Source organism: Pezoporus wallicus, unplaced genomic scaffold, assembly GCF_028554395.1.
Source record: "Pezoporus wallicus isolate ANWC-B61680 ecotype Strahan unplaced genomic scaffold, APGP_CSIRO_Pwel_v1 contig_6897, whole genome shotgun sequence".
In the NCBI taxonomy this organism is placed as follows: Eukaryota; Metazoa; Chordata; class Aves; order Psittaciformes; family Psittacidae; genus Pezoporus; species Pezoporus wallicus.
Window position 1 is genome coordinate 543,939 of NW_026636510.1, and position 20,630 is coordinate 564,568.

The 20,630-nt window shown below is 41.8% G+C and overlaps 2 protein-coding genes across 11 annotated transcripts in view; one reads left to right on the forward strand and one right to left on the reverse strand.

Moving 5' to 3' along the window:
• Positions 1 to 20,630, forward strand: part of MCF2L2 (MCF.2 cell line derived transforming sequence-like 2) — a 184,171-nt gene that overhangs the window by 98,747 nt on the left and 64,794 nt on the right. The window lies entirely within an intron of this gene.
• Positions 402 to 18,991, reverse strand: B3GNT5 (UDP-GlcNAc:betaGal beta-1,3-N-acetylglucosaminyltransferase 5). Of its 4 annotated transcripts, none has more exons than XM_057400407.1 (2): positions 18,843 to 18,991; positions 402 to 2,151 (listed from the first exon to the last, which is right to left on the reverse strand). In XM_057400407.1, exon 2 carries the CDS (start codon positions 1,823 to 1,825, stop codon positions 701 to 703), a length of 1,125 nt encoding a protein of 374 aa, XP_057256390.1. In that variant the 5' UTR covers positions 1,826 to 2,151; positions 18,843 to 18,991; the 3' UTR covers positions 402 to 700. The 4 variants fall into 4 exon arrangements, with proteins under 4 accessions (XP_057256390.1, XP_057256391.1, XP_057256393.1 ...); XM_057400408.1 differs by lacking the exon at positions 18,843 to 18,991 and adding an exon at positions 3,754 to 3,801; XM_057400410.1 differs by lacking the exon at positions 18,843 to 18,991 and adding an exon at positions 3,301 to 3,347.

Consider the following 20,630-nt stretch of genomic DNA (forward strand, 5'->3'; position numbering starts at 1 on the left):
GCAAAACCAGCTACATGGAGTAATATTTCATTTTTATTTTTTTCAAGTTCTAAAGGAAGCTCCTTTGTTAAAACAACCAAGTGAGAGGGCACTCAAACACTGTTTCCCTATTTCAAAGGTTTAGGGAGCTTTGAGAAAAAGACTGTATCAGGTCTTCACTTCTAGCACTCACTGTCAGTTATGCAGGTCTAGACTTACTTTCTGTGAAGCATGGAGAAATGGTGAATATTTGTAGTATTTTGCCTTAAACTACTGCAAGTCTCATTCATCAAGTCAGTTCTACTTTCCTTGTGTTTTAAAATGTCTATCCCATTTTGTTGTAGCAGACTTTTATCATGTGCCTTAGTTCACATAGCTTTACTGACAAAACCAGTTCACATAGCTTTACTGACAAAAGGCTTACTGACAAGTTCAAAGTAACACATTTTCACCATGCATGTCAAAGTGCAGAAGTCAAGCCCATTATAGTTATTTAATCCAGACTTGCATCCCTTGAACAGTGTAAAAAACCAGGCTACAATGTAAAAAGTTGCAGTATAATAGGAGAGCTATTCCAGTAAATTTCTGGATAGAATTTAGGACCATCTTCCCTCCCCACCCCATTCACATGTGAATTTTACCTCTTTATCTTTTGAATAAACAGCTAAAAAGTTGTTGCTCTGTTTTGGCTCAGTGGATCTTCAACACAGATATTCAAGTATTAAGCAAACGCAGCTGAACAAGGATATGTGTCCTCATAGTATAGTTTACAGAGAAGCATTATATTGACTATCCTGCAGTATATTCTACCCCAAATTCCTGAAGAGAACTTTTTAACTTTAGGATCTGTAGCCTGCTTCCATAGCTGTTGAAGATCATACACATGTCCATGAGATGTCATCATTTTGTTATAAATGCAGGGATGATATGGAGCCTTTCCTTCCCCAGAAAAAAATACATGATGTTGTGGTACAACTCCCATTTTATTGGCACAGAGACCCATGAAAACATCATCTATATAAAGACTTGTATTGAGAGTCAATGAAGCCTCATATACTTTAGCTGCTACATCATTTGATATTACATATGCAGCTCCTGCTGTGTAGTCAGGGTAAGAGGGCCACTGGTACATTTCATATGGAACATAGTATTTGCTACTCTTGTCTCTTACGGGAGGGGATCCGCGATGGACACGACCAATCCAGAGATCTTGAACACCCATTTGTGCTAGACTTTGGAGATAAGCAACAAGATTTGGCATATGGATAAAGATATCATCATCTGCAGACATAATGAACCTGGCATGAGGACAGTAGGCATTCACCCAGCTAAACTGCAATAGCAATTTAAGAGTAAGGTTGTGAAAAGTATCCAAGAAGTCTTGCTGAATCAAATCATTGTATTTCTGGTCTTCCAGCCAAAGTTCTCTTAGCAGCAGGTGATCTGTTGGTCGTCCTAAAGCAAAGAGAGTTTTAATGGTGGCATTAAGTTTAGAACGAACATACTTCTCATTTCCCCAAGTTTGTCTAATCGCATCTCTCCGATGACGGTTTTCAGGAGAAGTCTTCACAAACAATAGGAGAAGGACATCCTGCTGCTGACATTTCCCTCTGTGGTTGATCAAGTACTGGTAGCTTGACACTCTGTCCAAGTTATCCCTGTTGATAGACAGGCTGTCATTCACAAAATGGTAGCTATTTATGAGGTATCTGTATGAATAGGACTTCATATGGCTCACAATGTGATTATCAAATGGTCCCCAAAAAATCATGAGACACAGTATGAAGCACGTGGCAAATATCTGCAAAAAATGGCATTTTCTGACTCTTCTGGGACTAACAAACATTCTGATGCAGTTTCTATAATCCTTATTCTTGTTCAGGATCAGTTTTCACAGTGCTTGTGTTTCAGTTTAAGAGCACAGTGTCACCCCTTCAAGATAAGTGTCCATTGTAAGGCATGTTGTCTTTCATTCAGCATCCTTGCAAAGCCAGCTTTGTTCGCAAGTCATCTTTCCCCAAGAATGTTTTTCTTTGACTGAAAGAATGCAGACAGTTTTGAAAGATGAGACTTGTAGATGAGTATTTTCCCTTTGGGCATCTTGAGGTGAACACCACTGTTCTGATCAGATCTTCTCATGTGTTTGTCTCCATGAAGATGAATACCTACCAACTGTAAGGAGGTGGGAGAGGAGAAAAGTTTTAGTGAGATGTCATTAACACATCAGATTTTAGGCTTGGTCATGGAACTGAGATGACTACTCAGACACTCCCCATCTCCACCCACGCCTACAAATAAGCCTGGCAGCACGTTAGAGGTTGTCAGTGGCACAGAGCAAGCTTGCAGGAGGTTGTCGAAGGAGGACCTGACACAGAGGCTTCGGTTTTGCACAAGGAGCTCCTGCTTAGAAAAACCCACTGCCACTAACCAACGGATGACAACATTTTGTTTTCACTCCTCTAAACTCGGAAGGAAGACACACCCTACAGATGACCGAGTTTACAAGTTGCCTTTGGGTGGCCTATTTGACAGCAAGACCCACGCAGAGATGTCGGACTGCTCCTGGATGCGGGAGCCCCCAGAGGGCTTTCACCTCCCTCACCCCTACCGCCCACCCGGCGAGCAGGGTCCAGTCCCGAGGAGAAAGCAGCCAAGCCGCGCAGCCCTCGCTCCGGCCTCGCTGCAGGCCGCGCGGCGCAGGTTGGGCAGGGCCGCCCGTGCCCCGGCTCCTTCCTGAGGGAAGGCGCCGCCTACACGTCTCCTCTTCTCCCGTATCGGTGCTCGCTGCCCCGGCCGTGGCAGCACCCAGGGCGGCACTGCTCCCCTGCCTCGACCCCGCAGGCAGGGCTGTGGAAGGGAAGCAGCCGTGTGACTAACACGGCCAGCAGACAGGGACTGTTTGTAACCCGAGCTGTAGTGCAGAGGTCAGTTTCGTAGTAAGCTGTACCAGACTCTTCAGGTAGGCATCCCTCTGTCACAGACACAATTATTAACATTAGACAGCTAGCAATGCAGCACTACCAGCTAGTTCTTAGTGAAGTATCCAAAGCACAAAAAGCCACCCGAATCCAGCCTTCTCACCCCACATTTTGTAAAATTCAGTTCCTGTAGCTCGTTGTCTCTCCTACCGATAAACAAGAACAGCCTGAAGTAGAGCATGCTTCCAGTCAGGCAAGAAATGTCAGAGTAGCAGCATAAAAAAGAATGGCACCCCACAAGCTAAGCACCTCGAAGACAAAAACACAACCCCCAAAGCAAGAGAACAAAAGCTACCATTATTACATTTGAAGTCACATGCAACACATTTTGAAACGGTTTTACCCATTTGAGGTCTTGCAACTAGATAGCATGATGAGACTGCAACAGACTATAGAGATAAGAAAACTACATCACACAATTGCTCTAAGTTATCTACCACAGGGAGAGGACTGCCTTCTCAAAATGGAAACCATGCAATGGTGCAATTGAGGATTGCAGATTATAGTGCACAACAGAAAAGCTGTACGGACAGTTTGGTGAATAAAAGTCAGCACTTTTTATAGCATCAATTTAAACCCTTTTTTATTTTGAAAACAGGAAGTTAAACAATGCACCCCAGAGCTATCAACTCAGCAACTTTATAACACAGTGCTATTGCAAAGCTCACTCTTGCAGATGAGATGCAAACAAGCTTCAATATTTCAGGAATCCAGACATTGATAGCTCCTTTTGGAGGAGTGGGTCTGAAGATACCCACTAACTTCCTGAGAATAAGTTCTGGTTTCCCCCTCCAACTTGTGTGCTCATTTCCAAACATCTGTACTCTGCATGAAGTTGGCCAGTTAGCACAAATGCTGCAGCATCATCTCCCCCCGTTACATTTACAAAGTCTAAAAAAAAAAAAAAGCTCAACCTTCATGATAGTTTAAAAGCAGCTGTCTGACTTTTCTGAAAGTAAAGGGAGCAGGAGGAAAATCTATTTAACCACTTGAAGCAAAGTTTACCTTGGTAAACACAGGAACACACCAAAGAACTATTTTAGATTGCTTGGCTAAGGTGTTTTGGCAACAGCCTGCAATTGCCCGTGTCATCTAGTAAAAGCATTTAACGCCACAAAGTGACAGAGGTCACTGAAGACTAGCAGTGAGCCTACGTGATAGTTATTGCCACTAGGTAACAATAAAAGTCCCCAGGTGGGGGGAGAGAAAGGAGGGGAAGCACCCCCCCCCCCCCCCCCCCAAAAAAAAAAAAAAAAAAGCTAATCAAAAAAACCTCACCAAAACCCAAACCACCCCACCAATAACCAAACCATCAGAAACCCAGCTTTAATTATGGAACAGATATCAGGGGACAAGAGATACACACAGACTGAGTTTTCTGCTCCCTAGCACCCCAATCCCTGGAAGTCAGGGATGCTGGGGAGAAAACTTAAACTTTTGCTTGAAGAAAAAGCAAGCCATAAAGTCAACTGACTGAAGGCTGGATCAGTCTGGTCTGTCATTTCCTTACTCTAGTTCATGAGAATTAGATCACTCTTTAGTGGAGAGAAGTTCAGAATCCTCTTCCGAAACATACCTCTCAGTTAAAACTTTAAATTGCTGTTTTATAATGTATATATATAGATGAGCAATACTGATGAAATTTGAGGAAGCCTATACCTACCTGCCCATCTCCCTCAAAAGAAGCCTGAAGACTGGCATTGAAGGTGTCTATGCACAAATAGTCTCTTTCATTTTCAGAATTTTTTATAGCCCATTTGCAACACACATCCTTTGTGCTTAGTCATGCCCCTATCCCTTAGGAAGGGAACAGAGTCACCATAAGAGCTATTCATTGCCAGCTGATTCTCATAACTCTGAGGAAGAAAAAACCCACCCACACCACCAAACACACCAATACATTCTAGCAAGAGAAAGCATGGTGGAACAGAGATAAAAACATGCTTGATGGCCGTTTTTCTGACCATAATTAAGGTGTTTTGCCACTTGGCATGCATTTGCTTGCTTATGGCTTGGAAGCTTTTAGATTCAGTCTAAGATTGGAGAGAGAGTGGGAGAGCAAAGTACCCATACACAGTTTCTATAGCTGCCTTCCTTGCCAGTAGATTTAAGATTCACAACTGCATGAAGTCTTTCCCCAGCTGCAAGAACTGCAAGCTTTTCTTCACCCTGCAACAATCCTACTGTTCCCTAAACAAGTTTGTTATTTAACCTTTTGGTATTTCCACAAACATTACTTTCATTTTAATGTAGCAAATGTTTACAATTCTGTACTTTGCATTCAGCATATATTTTGGGATGAAAGTGAAGCTAGTACAGTTTGTTATGCAAACTCCAGAGTCTGTAGAGTGACCACTGCAGAAAAGCAAATCTTTCAGGGAGCTACTTTCAATGTTCACGGCAGTCAATATTCGAAAAAAAGTCAGTTTTAAGTTAATTTCAGGGTAGAAGTAGAACAGTTTTGGAAAGTCCACTGAGGAGAGGCAGACAACAGAGGCCCTAAAGAAACAAAGACACTTCAAATGTGAAAAACCAGAGACAGACCCTCATGGGAAGAACCATGAAGAGGCAATAAAAAGACACTCCAACATGGGGATTTTTTTCCAACTACCACCACTCTGATAAAACCTAAACCTGAGAAAGAACAACTAAGATTGCCCAGAGGGAACACACTAACTCTCCGCTTCAAATTTTCTCATGTAGTATGATACACAGGCTGCGCTTCAATTAATTTGTAATAGATTTTATATATATATATATACACATACATATATATTTCATTCCTTCTGCCTCAGACAGAAGATAAGTTCAGATCACAAGCAGCTTTCCCAGGCAGTGCAGGATATTCCAGGAAACACTATTTTAAATAGAACCAGTTTATCCTACCAGCTTGTAGCAACCATCCCTTTCATATCAACCACTCTTAGATAAAGAGAGCTTGGAAGATATACAAGAAGGAACACCTCAAACATTGCCTAGTTTCAAACATCAGTCATCTAAAGAACTGCTGAATCTCTTGTGTCTATATCTTGTTGGCTGTATCAAACAACCACTTAGTTTAAGGATGCAATTCTATGTGATTGTTGAGATCAATCAGATGCTTACTGCTGTCAATTTGGATCTCTCTCTTTTCCAGCCCTGCCCTCTCATCCTCACCGCATAGACCTTTTACAGCTTGCAATGGCTCTGGAGCTTATGTGGTTGCTCAACGAGCCAATCAACCTCTTCCCTTCAAAAGCAGCTTGCTGAAACCCTGAAGTATCAGAACTGATACTTGGTTGATTCAGGTCAAGCTGTTATCTAGAGCCTAACCTAAATGCACAACAAGACTCAAGGATTTCCTTTGTAGAACGAGATGTAATACACATTGCGTCTAAAGCTTTCGGTCTTTTAAGTTCTTAGGCTAACAGGCTGTGTATTACTACAGAAAATTTGAAGTCTTAGGACAGGCTTTTGGGCTAAAGTTAGGATATTCCTGTCACATGAGCTACTCCAGATCAGCTTGTTTGATAGTGGAGTAGGATGTCCAGGTAAGAAGGCACATTGCAGAGATGCTCTATCCTGCTGGAAGACTTCAGATGTCACATGAACCTAAGCTGCAATACCACTTCTACAGCATTAATGAAATGTGCCCACAGAGGTGCCAGAGAAGCAGACACACTTCAGTTAAAGCTGCAGGGATGAAGATTAGCCCTACCTGGATTTAAATTCAGACAGTTCTGTCAAGCCTAGTGTAACAAAGAAGCAGTCCTGAAAAGAGCAGGTTGGATTTTCCTGAAGCTTTGAAAAGCTGTTTAGAAAGGAGCTACAGGGTTCAAAGAATGCAGGTTTTGGCAGATTTGAGAGTTTTAAGTAGAGCTTTGTTTTTTTTTTGCTATGTTTGGTTTCTGAGCAATTTAAACAGTTACAATTCCTATGAAATGGAACTCTTCATCTCCAGCAGTACTGATTTTATGTACTGCTTACACACCAAAAGACCAAAGGAAATCTAGTCCAGTTAGCACATCAAATAAGCCATCAAAACACAAAATTACATGTTTATCAAGATTTTCTCTTCCAACTGACTAATTAAAGGGTAAGAAAGTATGTGCCTAAGTTAATGGGAGCAAAGCCTGGATGGACATTGCTGCTTACAGCTTTAGCTACAAGAGCTACAACCCAGGCTCTTCTGACCATTTTCCCATTGCTGACATATGCCTTTGCATGTCATGCTGTCATCTCTACCCTGGCCTGTGTCCTCCTCCTGCACTCCCCAGTATCTGAAGAAACTTAATATATATTAAGTTGATTTGAAACTAATCTTCAGGTTCCTCTTATACATAAACTGTCTCACAAAAGAGGCCTGAACAGAAGACTGAGCAAGTTACACCCCTGACACTTCTAGGATTTCCTGCCATAGTGACAGAAGTTAATTTTAGGGAAAAAAGCGTACTTAGCCAACTAAGCCTTCATTCGTAGTTTGCAAACACCAAGATGGAAAGAGAGCACAAGCACAGAGCCTGCAAAGAAAATAATTTCAAGTAATATCGAAACTTCCACTGTTACACCTTGCTCTGTACAAAACTGGTGAGAAATGGAAGGCAAAGTGGACAGATATCCTGTAGGGAAATATAGTCAAAATGACAATGGGGTTAAAAAGGAAAAAAGAAAATCTAATGCTATAAAGATCTATGGAAAGTTTAGAGTCAGATCACAGATGTTGCACTAATAAGGAACATTTATGCAGGGAGGACTGACAGTAGCTTTCAAAATGGCTTCAAGAACATTTAACCCATACTCTGCATTCCCATATTTGATTGCAAGTTCTTTAGCAACTTGCAGACAGGGTACAGTTTCCTGGGATGGTAGAATCAGCATTCTTGGAGACTTTTTATGCATGTGTTGAGGTCTTCTTAGATTGCACAGACACCCGATTTTCTGAAGGTGAACACCAAACACCTTCCAAAACATGAACTCCTGAAATGATTCTGAGGTTGCTCCATTAAGAGCAATCCCCTTATTAAAAAGGCCAACCCTCACCCCCCACAAAAAAAAACAAACAAAAAACAACCAACAATACGACAAAAAAAAACTTCTAACCCCCTCCCCCCCCCAAAAAAAAAAAGAAAGCAAAGAAACAGAACCAAAAAACCAACCAACCAAAACCAAAACCAACCCAAAATGACATTGAAATACAGCACTTTCGCCAGGGAAGCTTCGTATCAGAAATAACTACAGTAGCAAAAGTATGACGTTGAAAGCTGTAACCTGTTGATGCTTCTCATTGATATGTAACACTTCTAAGTGCTGGCACAATCTCTGAAGCGTTCTTTGTTTGAAGGACAGCAGAGCATTAGATGGCAATTGAATAAAGCACTTCAACTCCTTCAGGGCTGGAAGCAGAATCTCTGCCAGGAAATAGCTAGCTGCCAGCAGAGATGTTAGAGAGGGTTTGCACTTGCTTAACTACTGGGTGGAAATGGAGAGGGGAAACTTAAGAAATCACTCTAAAATGAGCAGTAAGCTTTCCAGCTGCTATAAGCAAATATAACTGGAGACATCTGCCAGAAAGGCCAGACTTGCCTTCTTATATTGTTTTCATCGGATTAGTCCCTTGAAATAACTATTGTGCAGGTAGCAGGAGCAGAGCAGAATCACATCCTTGAAGCACCAATCTATCTATATTTAGACTGCAATTTTCAGTTGATTTAACCTAGGATATTCACTGTGGACTCTTCCCCATACAAGCTAGAAGGGAGGACTGCATTTTCCATAATGGAAGACTCCAAAATATAAGTCATTTAGTTCAAGGGATTCTGCACAAAATGCACAATCACCAACATGAAGTTCTTCGCTTTGTGTTCAGCAGATTCGGTTAAAAAAAGACAATTCTTTATACTGACATTAATGATAATATTCCAAAGTTTTAGAGTCTGGCAGTGACATGATTGAGGCTGCATGCCCTCATTTTCTGAGTAACCAAGTTCTTAACTTCCATGCAGCCAAGTCAGAGCTCTAAAACACAGCTACAAAGGCTGTAATGGTACCGGTTGTACAACCCATTGCATTTGTTTCAGCAGATGCCAGTGATGAACTCTAATGCTATGCTGAAAAGCAGTCTGCATTTATGTAAGATCACTTTTACAGTGCCAGTATTCAAAGACATGCCAAATTGGTATATGTCCCTTTCAACTCCCATGTACTAAGGCAAAAGCATGTGGCAAAGAGGCAGAGAATATTAGCTGCAGCTGTTAATGTTACCCTGTCAGGTGTGGATGGCAGAGCTTAAGTATCAAAACCAGTTGCACAGCACCAGTTTTTCTGCTTCTGAGTGAGACTTCAGTCAGCACTTTTTATAGCCTCCAGAAAGCCTCCCACCCTCCAATTTTATAGTAAATAATTTCTGTTCCTATTTGGAACCTTATCTGGAAGCTTGTACAAGTGGTACAAGGAATTTTCTAGTGACTATATATCATTTAATCTCAGAATATTGTAAGTACACCTTGCCTGCAAAAGTGGGTAAGGCATTACAAAAAGGGCTAGCTTGCTACTGCTTTCTATCCCACATTAGTGTATTCACCTCTCTACAAAAGTGTATTCCTGACAACCTTGCAAGAAGGACATCCTGTTACACATGGTAGCTTTGAGCTGAAGACTGACCAAAACTGAAGGCTGAAGAAAATGCTTTTCCCCATATTAGAGAAAGCAATTGTGAAATATCAAGCAGTTAAGGATCCAGTCCAAAGCTCAACACTGGTAGAGAAGAAAATGCAAATTCTCTAAGTACACATTAATGCTGAATCCCTGTTTCATAGCATGTTAGCATTGAAGAGCTACAGCATCAGAGCCTCACCCAATCAGGAATTCTTTCAGCTGCCTGTTCTAAGTAAGCCCGTTCATTTATTTGCAGCTAAATCGAAAGATGCTATGTCCTGCCTCTTTTCCCCACAAACCTGAAGTGATTTCTGTTCCACTCTACAGGCCACACCTGAAGATCAAGCTCAACAACTATCTGAGGCAGACTTTTTCCATGCTAACTGCCAAACTAAGAGAGGAAGTCAAATTTAAGACTGACACACCAATGGCAAGACTAGTTTAAGCTGCCTTTCTGTGGGGCCTCACTTTAAAAGTTGTTTTGCTTAGTTAGAATACTTAAAAAAAAACCAACAAAAACAACAACAAAAAAACAAACAACAAACCAGTGGGTTAGAAAGTGTATAAAGGATTCATTTAAACAAAAGGCTAACACTTGTACTATGGCTCTTTCTAAATCAGCCTAGACTTTTCTGTCCTAGTTCCATGTTTTAAGTTTTTCATTCCAGAACAAAATATTCTCTCATCTGCTCTCCAGTCTGTTTCTCTTCTTCAGACAATCCTCTAGCCTGTGATCCAAATTCAGCATCAAATTCAAGACAGATATCCCATATTGCAGCAAAAGTTTACAGTTAAAATTTGGATGTTACATGCGTCAATATCATGCAGGCACTAAGGCAGGAAGACTGACTAATGGCATGTTCAATTTTAGATTAGAAAGTAGGTTTCTGTTCTTTTTTCTTCTTTCAGTTAGACCAATGATGATAAAACCTGTTGCAATTAAAGTCAAGACAAATGCTGGTTAACTTACAGGCTACAGGAACTGGTGGGGTTTTTTGGTGTTGTTAGACTAGCTGTCTCCAGATTTAAGTTCGCACAGATAAGAGATATGTGAACTCATGAATCCACAGAGTATCATCCCATCTAGTCTTCGCAAATTGGCTCAGCTGAATAAACTTTCCTCTCTCTCAAGCATGGCTCATCAACCTTAGCCAAGTATCATGCAGACTTCCATCCAGACACCATTTATACTATGTATACAACTGAGCAAAGTCCTGGATCACACCTTTTTGCCTCAAATCTTTTTCCTCCAGTAATTTATGTTCCCAAAGCTATAAGTAGGGACATGGGAGACAAGCCTGCAGGTTTACTTGTCTACCTGCAAACCACATACACAAGATTTGGAGGAAGCTGGGCTGCAAAACACTAGTGCTGGTTCCCATACTAATAATACCTGATCAGTAAGAGCCAACATCACTTTTGTTAAAAACTTTTTCACTAAGGTGACCCAAGTCATGAAGTCAGGAACACTGCCTGGTTTTCAGTTCTTTATACACCATCATAGAAATTAAGGAGCAAATCAGGTCCCAGTCCTATGCATAGGGACTCCAGACAGTACAGACTAATTTTCTCTATGTCAGAGAAGTACCCAGCTCTTCAATTTCAAGGCCATGCTTTCCCCACTATATATACACACTAAGCAAGCACAAGGCGTAATGCTAGACTGAATCTACCATGTACACAGATGTACCTTAGCAAATCACACACCTACACTCAAAGGCCTCCTAGTAATTTAAGATACTCCTCTTAAAGCAAGTATAGGATCAGCCTAGAAAAGAAGCAGCTCTTTGGAGAAAACCAATACTTCTATCAATATCTAAGAAAGCATCTGCATATACAATGAAATTTCAAAGATAACTTTTCTGATGAGGGAAAAATTATGAGCAAGAGAATGTCCTTAAGATGACCCCCTAATGCCTCATCAACCCCACAGAGGTAGTAGAGCTGCCATTGCCACAACACTTCAAAACTCTCCTCTTGAGATCAAGAGCAAGTATTGCTTAAACCACTTCATTGTCCCATACACCCACAGATCTACAAGCACTTAAGAACAGATAGGCATGGCACACCCTGTTCCCTTTTCCCTCAGCCCATAACAGAATTATACCTTGTTCATTCTCACCCCCTCCTGTTCAGTGCTATGCATATCTGCTAGCAGCTCTTAAACTGGAGGAAATGTATTCTACTAGGGGCTGATGGAAGAGAAGAGTTATTAACAATCCTGTCTGCTTTCTGGATAATCTCATCTGGTGCGTTGTCCTCTTTTATTAATAGGAAATTCATCTATTTGAAGTGAGCAAGCAGTCTATCTGACCATGTGTTCACTTCTTGTTTAGTATTCATACTTCAGTTATTTTCTTAAGAGATTTATTCCCATTTGGAGTATTTCAGCACTAATTTGCTAAAACTGTTTCAAAACATGGAGGTGCAGTGTAAAAGTGAAGTATATTTTTATACACTATTTAAACACTATTTTTCTATAGAAGCATGCAGTACTAGTCATTCGTGGTACACCAACAGAAGTTAAAGAACTTACCTTTTTAATTAATTAAAAGTTATATAAATAGCACCTTGAATTAAAGAGTCACTCTAACTTTAGGCAAATCGTCATCTAGAATTAGCAAACACAAACTGTCCATTTCTCCCAAGTACTAACTTCCAGACTGCAATTCTTAAAGCATTCACACAGTCTTCACTGGCATGGGAAAGCCCCAAACAGTTTTAGGTTGAAACTGAATAAACATGCTAGAAGCATTATGTTAGGACATATGGGTAGCTTGAGTAAAATCAAACTTCTATCAAACAGATACCATTCAAAACTGTTTAGTTCATGCTCTCCAATCTATCTCTGTCAAAGATACCACTTTCTGGGGAGTAACTAAGTTTTGGGGAGAGATTTAAAGAAAGCAACAAAGGAAACTGCTAAAGCCAAGTGTACTGGAAGACCTGGCGACCAAAAAAAGACTAAGAGTAGAATGTTTTCTGTATTTGCAACAGCTGCTGACAGAAGCCACCACCTTCTAGCACTTCCATAAGATCCGGATTCATATGGCTAGCTAACCTTTTCCTTTAGCTCAGTAGTGAAGTGTTAAGCTAAGGTCTATTTCAATTATTTTATACCACTACATAAATTTCAAGGCTTTAACGTAGTTTTCACATTTTAAAGAGTTTAAGACAGTCAAATATTCCACATAAAGAGCTGTTGGTGCTTTGTAAATTTAAAAACAGATTCAATACAGAAGGCTTCTCCTATATTCATGTTGAGGGTGTCCATGTTTGTTTCAAGCAAGACAGGAAGGCATAAACATCTCAGTTTTTTATGATAAAGTGGATTGAGAACCACCTCAACATATACAAAGGCTCTGCAGATTGGCTGGAATAATAGCAGTGCAAGGCTTTGTTTAAGCCTGTCTGCAAACTGGGTGGGATGAACTCCCTTAATCCTCTCTTACTTCTGTGAGAACCAAGAAGAATTTTAGCCTTCTATACAGCCTTTTCTGCAACGCAACCAGGCCGGGTATTGAACAGGAGGCACTTGTCTACTTTTCATTATTATGAAAACATGGCTTATAACAGAAAAGCAAAGAACCAAACCAACACCCCCTATATGCACTTAAGAGAAACATGACAGTACAGTAAGCGGTAGCAGTGAAGAGCCATATCCTGCAATTTCTAGCTTACCACACTTGAAGTGTCCTGAGAGCTGCTAACAAATCACTGGCTGTAACAAGCCACAGAACAGAGGACTAAACAAGCAATTCCTCAGGCCTAGCTTCAAGATTCAAATCAGATAAGAAAAGTCAAACAAAGGAGCTGCAAAACACTCCCAACATATTTAATAAACAGTAAGATTTCTCTAAGACTAGAGTCTTTGTAAATTATGTGAAGGAGGCTTGTGCAATGGCATTTAACCAGAAGTACTTGCCTCAACCTGGGAGAAATGGATAGTAGGTCACACTAAAATGTGAAGAGCCAGTAAATACAGTATTTTGATATATATAAGAATACATCTCATGTATCTATACACACACTTCTATACAAGATTAACATTAAGGCCAAAATCTGAACTACGTACAGCACTAGCATACACAAAGCACCAGAGTGAGAACTGCGGTGATGACAGTTTAGTGAAACAGAGTTAAAGAGAAACTACAAACAGAATTTATTGGGATACAGACCACAAAACACCCATATATGGATTCTAGAAGGAAGCTACAAAGATGGGAGCAGAACTTACAAGACAGGGATGACGTAAGGCAGGAGGAAGAACAAAAGCATCCATGAAAGAAGCTGCATCATTCTAGAAAGCTGAGGTTTAAGAACAATGCAATAGAAAGTCAGTACTTGTAATCTCCACAGGACTTTGCTCAGGTCTTCTGGACAAAGCAGCCAGAACCTTAGAAAGCAGTCTAAAGCATGATACACCTTTGCCACCCCATTATTCACTACAAGAGTTTCCTACTAATATATATAGTGATTAAATATTTTACAGGAAGTCAGGAAAGTTACAAGGAAGAGTTCAAAAAGCACTCTGTCTAGTCTCACCAATAAAAGACACAGATTATACATCCCAGTATACAGCACAAAGTGAAAGACTAATCTTTCTTTACTAAACCAAGCCAAGTAGAAGAAAATCTATCCACTTCTGTTTCTTTTTCCATGGAAAAAGATAAGTACATTCCATGAAAATAAAACATTAATTGAGGGCTGGGGAAGGGGCTGCAGTGGTGTATGTTGAGTAGCAGTTTAAAGAAGCAAAGCTGTAAGTTTCCTGCCCTAAGAAAAAAGGCCAGTTTAAGTCAATCAGCACAAGCCTCTTCAGGCCTCAGCAGAAGTGAAACTGGAAGAAACAGAAGTTTAAGGATATAGCAGGAAAAGATCATGTGAGCAGAAAGTGACTTACTGGGCCAACAGCAAGTTCAATTCAAAGCAGCTTTCCTCATCTCTAAATAAAAAGGACCAGCTAAAATCCCTTCCTTTGCCATTACATCCCCAAGCACCTTCAACAGTGTGGCCTGTGTTAACAAAAGGGGTTCTTTATTCCAAAGTTGCTGCACCTGAGGTTGAGCTGCTTCACACAAGAGGTAACAGTGTATCTTCAGAACATGGCAGCATGACCAAACATTTTATTCAAGTTTGAGACTACATCCAGCAACCTAGAGATGGTACTAGTCAAGCCTGACCTCATGAAATTGGTTTGCAGCAAGCAAACTTGGTCCATACTACAAGGCAGGAACTCTTACAGTCTGTGGTCTTAGCAATGTATAAACATATGTCCCTCTTCAGCACTCCTTCATTTACAACCCTTTTGAAGTCATGTGTTCACAGGTTGTTTAAGCAGTCTTGGGATCTGCTAGATTTCCTGAGCTATTTGGGCAGGTAGCAGCAGCATCTCCAAGCCACAATTCCATCTAAGTTTAAGATCAGACTATGCAGCAGGCAACAGGCAAACTTCAGGACCAGCACAGGTTCATTCTAAAAAGTTGCAATTCCAAAGCAAAAGAGGTCTTTCATCATTCCATTTCCATAATTTGGTGGTTTCCCCATTAACTGCAGAACTTAAGTTCAAAGATCCTTTTATAGCATTTCTCCCCTCTCTGCCAAGGGCAAAACTTACGAAAGAGAGGAAGCCTCTCAATTGTCCATGACTATTAGTGTAGTCTTTGAAGACTCAGGAATGCACAGATTCAGTTCAGGGTGAGGACAATTTCCTGAATATTGCTGAGATTCCAGACACACAGTGTCTCCTGTACCAGCTGAAACTACTGCCATCACTTCTGGCCAACCTGACAGAGGTGGACTATGCTGCTTTCCACTGGAACTGAAAGATTCGTGAGGTCTGCTGAATAATCAGATAGCCTCACTCAAGATGTGCATATCCTAGGAAGCTGAGGAAGGTACTTCATTAAACTCTGCAAGCACTGTATGGAAGGCAGAGCTGGTAGTGCCATGCTAATCCATCACTTTCTGGTTCTCATCACTTTCTTGCCAGTTGCAAGGCACAGCAGACCTACTACAGTAACAGCAGCTTCCCCAGACAAAAACCCCTCAGTACTTCTGTGCTCTCAGTAAGTGACATCTTCAAATTAAAGGATTACCTAGATAATTCCGCAGGCACAGACTTATAACGAAGGGAGATGAGGCAACAGTTGGTACATCCTAGATGCTGTAACACTGTAGATACACTGCAGATGCAAAATAACAGCAAACACAAGCCACTGGCATTTCAAATGCTAAGTGATGTCTTGCAGGGTTTTCCACATGCTTCTCCCTAATCAGTAGGTGAATTACCATTCCCTGCTTCAGTACTCACTACTCCAGTTTGGCCAGATGTCAGAGAGACTGTCCCAGCTGCTGCTTTGGGCAGCCGAGCAATCTGTTTGCTTCTCAATAATTTAGAAACAGAGGAAGCAGAAAGTGATCCAGGTTTGATTCATTCAATGAAAAAGAACTAGTAAGCAGAGACTGCTAGTACATTTCTAAGCAGAGAAAAACAGAACCTTACCAGTAAAAAAACCCCACATTTTTACCAAGATACTGTGTTTCTGTACATAATGGATATTGGGCTTCTGTGAAACTAGTTCTGTGCAGAATAACCAGGAACTCCCGTAATAACAGAGCAACACCCAGCTCTATGTCCAACCTTCTGGAACACTGCTAGAATATTCCATGGCTGTTGTTATCAACAGTCACTTAACGTCTCCTGCCCAACAAGGAAAAGCTGGCATTTATCCTCTCTTAGATTACAACTATTTTCCCTTTTTAAAAATAATCTATGCTTTTGCTTAACCTCACCCTTTCCCCTTCCCTCTTTGGGGTGGAAAAGCGAGAACAAGACTGCATCATACAAAATAGATTTCAACAGTTCCGCTAGTAGTTTTATTCAAAAAAATCACTTCACAGTACACACTGTAAAGCAGAGCACAGACCTTTATTGGTGCTAGGAGCACGTGGGGGTTCAAACCTCCATACACATCTCCAAAGCACAGTAAATTCCAGGGTTTCTTATACTTTACATTTTCGTCTTGATATAATTTTACCTAAAGCATCTCTACGTACAATTTGGTAAGTTATATAACTGTAGTCCTCTTATCCTACCTCACACTTGGGTTAGGGCTGCAGTGACAGTCTACTGGTTACCTTTTAGCTTTCAACGGCTAATAGCCGGAACTACATGCTTAGTTCTTTGTTCAAACTGTTATCATATCTTACCATTAGGGATGCCCCTGCTTAGAAGCAAATTACAGAAGCAGATGCAAGCCATCTACAGGCCTGAATTCTAATGCATTGTTTGTTATGCCAGAAGGGCAGGTTCCCACCCTCAGAGGGGACCTCTGTTGAGCAAACATTCATGTGTCATGCTAAAAAGTAAAGTTATTTCAGCTAAGGCCTAATGGCTTGGTCTCAGTTTTAACACTACTGCCAAGAGATCCTCAGGCATAAGCCTCAGCAATCACTAGGCGAGGATGCTGCAGCACAAGAAAGCAGCATGTACTGAGTTATCCAGTACTTTACATAGCTGGAATAGAATGACAGGCCCTTTTTTTTTTTTTTTTTTTTTTTTTGTCATTGCCTTATACTGGAGCTGCTTACATTAAAGACAGTATTCCATCTCTACATAGTCCAAGATCTTGCTCGGAAGTAGTTAAAGCTGCTTCTCCCAGCGTTCTCTCAGGTGTCTCCTGTGCTCCCCACAGGGGGGTGAGCCAGCGATTCGCCCCTTTCCCCCGGGGTCCCGCCGCCGCCCCAGTCCCCAGCCAGAGCTCTCCCAGCGCCCCCCCCCATCCCCCCAACACCTCTAAAACCCAGGCGTCCTTGTTTCCGCTCGAAAATACTCGGAAGCTCGCGCTGGTGGGGCTGGAGGTCTCTGTGTCCATGTCCCGCCCCCCGGCAGTCCCGAAATCGGCCCAAACCCACCGTTAGCCTTCTCCATCCGCATCCCCCGGAGCACCCGCCGAACCCAGGAGCAGCCTGGGAGAGGGGAAGGACCAGCTTCCAGCCAGACGGGGGCACAAAGCGGGGCCCAGCCCCTAGCTCACCTCCCGCCGCTCCCCGCCGCCCCCCTACAATTTGAAGCTCCGCAGCCGGACGAAGAGCACAGACAAAAGAAGCCGTTTTCAGCGTTGCTTAGCGCGGTTTGAAAGCTTTCAGCAGCTCCCCCTTTCACCTAATGCGTTTTTCCAAGGCAAGTTTTATCTATGGAGTCCCCGAAAGACTGACAGAGGGCTGCTCCCGCGGGACGGCCGGCGGCCTGCATGCCGGCTTCCACTGGGGAGAGGAACTCCCGGCGGTAATAAGGGATCTAACGAAGCCAGGGCGGGAGGGTTGCCGCAGTGCTTTCGGGGGTGCGTCCCCGTGTTGCAACCCAGGGCTGAGCGGAGAAGAAACTCCTGGCCGGATTTGCGAGTTTCTTGGGTGGGAACAGTTAAGGAAGAGCAATTAAAAAAAAAAAAAAAATGCCACCACCCACCACCACCCCCCCACCCTCCCCCCAAACCAAAACCCCACTTTTCCTGCAGTTAAGAAAAAAAAAAAAGACACTAAACAGGCACCCGGGAGGGCGATTAAACAAGAGGCGGGAGGAAACAGTACTGCTTTGAATGGGCTATTTCACCGCAATGCGCGGGTGGCCTCGAGTTTTCCCTCCACGGCTCAGGGGACGAGAAAGACCCTGAAAAGGCCACAAAAAAAGCTTCTGAAGGTTTTTCGCCTGATCCAGCGTCCCCTTTTTCTAGTATATTTTTTTTTAATAATAAAATCGACCGCCAGACAATGATCATACCTTTGGGGGGAATCTGCTAAAAGGTTACACAAAACAGACACTAGAACTTCACTGAAGCTTGGGTCTTGTTTATCACAGAAATTTGAAATCCCATGGCCCGTCAAACCCCTTCTTTAAGGCAGGCGCAAGGCAATCGCGCACGGAGTTAATGGATGCGGTCTGCACCAGAAACCTTTTAAACAAAGCAGCCAGAAAACTTGTTTGTTCAAAACATGGAACCGCAATTCCAGAAACTAGGATAAGTGAAACACCCTCCTTCCTGAACAGACCAGCCCTTACAACCTCTGAAGCCAAACAGAGATAAAAAAAAAGCATTTAGAAAACCAGTATTTTCGCTTAAGTTTAAATTACCCAGCTGCTCGCTTTACACATAGCTGAGGAACGAACAACCCGGCTGCTCTGCGCAAGCGAACAAACTTTAAAAGCACGGGGAAACGGGACAACACCCAGCACAGATTTATGTATCTCACCAAGAAAACCAGGCAGCGAGCTGCTTCTCCTCTGCTTGCTTTTTTTTTTTTTTTTTTTTTGCTTACTTCCTTGGAGACAAGAAACCAGCCCAACCCGGGGCCGGCTCGCAGCATATGAGTTCCCTGGGCCCCGAGAACCAATCGGCTCCTCCTCTCTTCTTACCTCCTCCTTCTTCTCCTCCTACCGCTCTCCTCCCCTCCTTCCCTTCCTCCCCGGCTCAGCCCCGGATCCCCAGGTCTCCACAGGTGTCCCGCTGTCTGTAAACTACCCTGCCGCCTGCGGCACTGGGTGCCTTCGGGATTATCCACACTCCCGGTGTGCCACGTGCAATCTTCTTTATCACGCTTCTCTCTCCGGAGGAGGTGGTGAGATTCCAGTGTGCTAGGTGGGGTAACTGTCTTGCAACGACACTCAAAAGCACTAGAAGTAATGTTTTTTAGCACTTCAGAAATCCTTACATGTTTAAAAATATCTTAGGCACACAATAAAAGCTTACCTAACTGCTGCTCGAAGTGTCTGAGGTGCTAAATAACATCTAAAATAAAATAGTAACTGTTGGCTAAATAACATTGTCGGGCAGTTAGTTTGTAGGTCACAGTGAAACTTCACTTTTTTGTTGAAAATCTTCAGAGGAAGGAAGAGTAGGGTTTAGGGTGTTTTTCTCTTCTGCCTTCCCTGCAAACCTTGGTGACTTATTTGCATCATCTTAACGAAATGCCTGATTCATTGAAGTACATCAATAATAAGTCAGTCTCCAAGGTCAGTAGACTGAGAAGGAAGTATTAAAAAAAACCCCAAGAGTAAGCGCTATTAACATGCCTTCTTTAAATACACTTTGGCAAAACTTTTGTAAAGAGCAAAACTAGCTTAAAAAGAAGTGCTCATTTAACTGAGTTGGACAGCTGCTATAAGGCAGTGCCTTGTATAGTTCGTTGGATTTCTCACTGAACGTAAATACCAAACACAAGCCCATTGTGTATCTCCTATTGTTTCACATGACTGTGATTGATCTGAATCATTCCTGACCTCATCATTGACTTCATAGAAATTTAACTATTGCATATCAATCATGACAATTAGTGTCTGTTTGTCACTTCGAAACCATAAATGTGACGTATTTGTGAGGTGAGGAATTGTTTTCTCACAGAAGAGAGAAAATCAGAGATCGGATACTGTTGCCATGGCTGCCCACCAAAATTAGAGCAAGGGTAGAACCTGAGCAGTTAATTATCCCACAGGAGGAAGTGTTGCTTTGTACCACAGGTTTTGTTTGGGGACACTTCAAGGCTTAACGAGTTTTTCACTTGATTTTTCCTTTCTTTCTCCTCTCATATGTCTTAATATGACTAAACACTTCACGGCAGCCTTCGATAACATTTATTACATAGAATCATAGAATCAACTAGGTTGGAAAAGACCTTTAAGATCATTATCTTTCTTTGATTCTGCAGTAAGACCAAATACAATTCTTGACTGGCAGTTCACCCTAGCAGGAAATTTTTTAGATCATTGCATAAATTTGGCATATTATCTCAGCAGTGTTTAAATAATAGTAAAAATAACCTTATAAACAAAGTATTATTAATTTTTTCTTATGAAAGTTATAATTGCTGATTCCTTTTCTAGTTCACAAATATATGGGGTTTTGTTGTGTTTTTTTTGTTTTCAATAGATTTATTCTTAATTCTTACTTTTAGGTATTATCCCATTTGAGCACTTTATCTGTGATAAAAACACACCCTTTCAGAAATGGAAATTCTCAATGACAGGCATTTTAAAAACTTAGA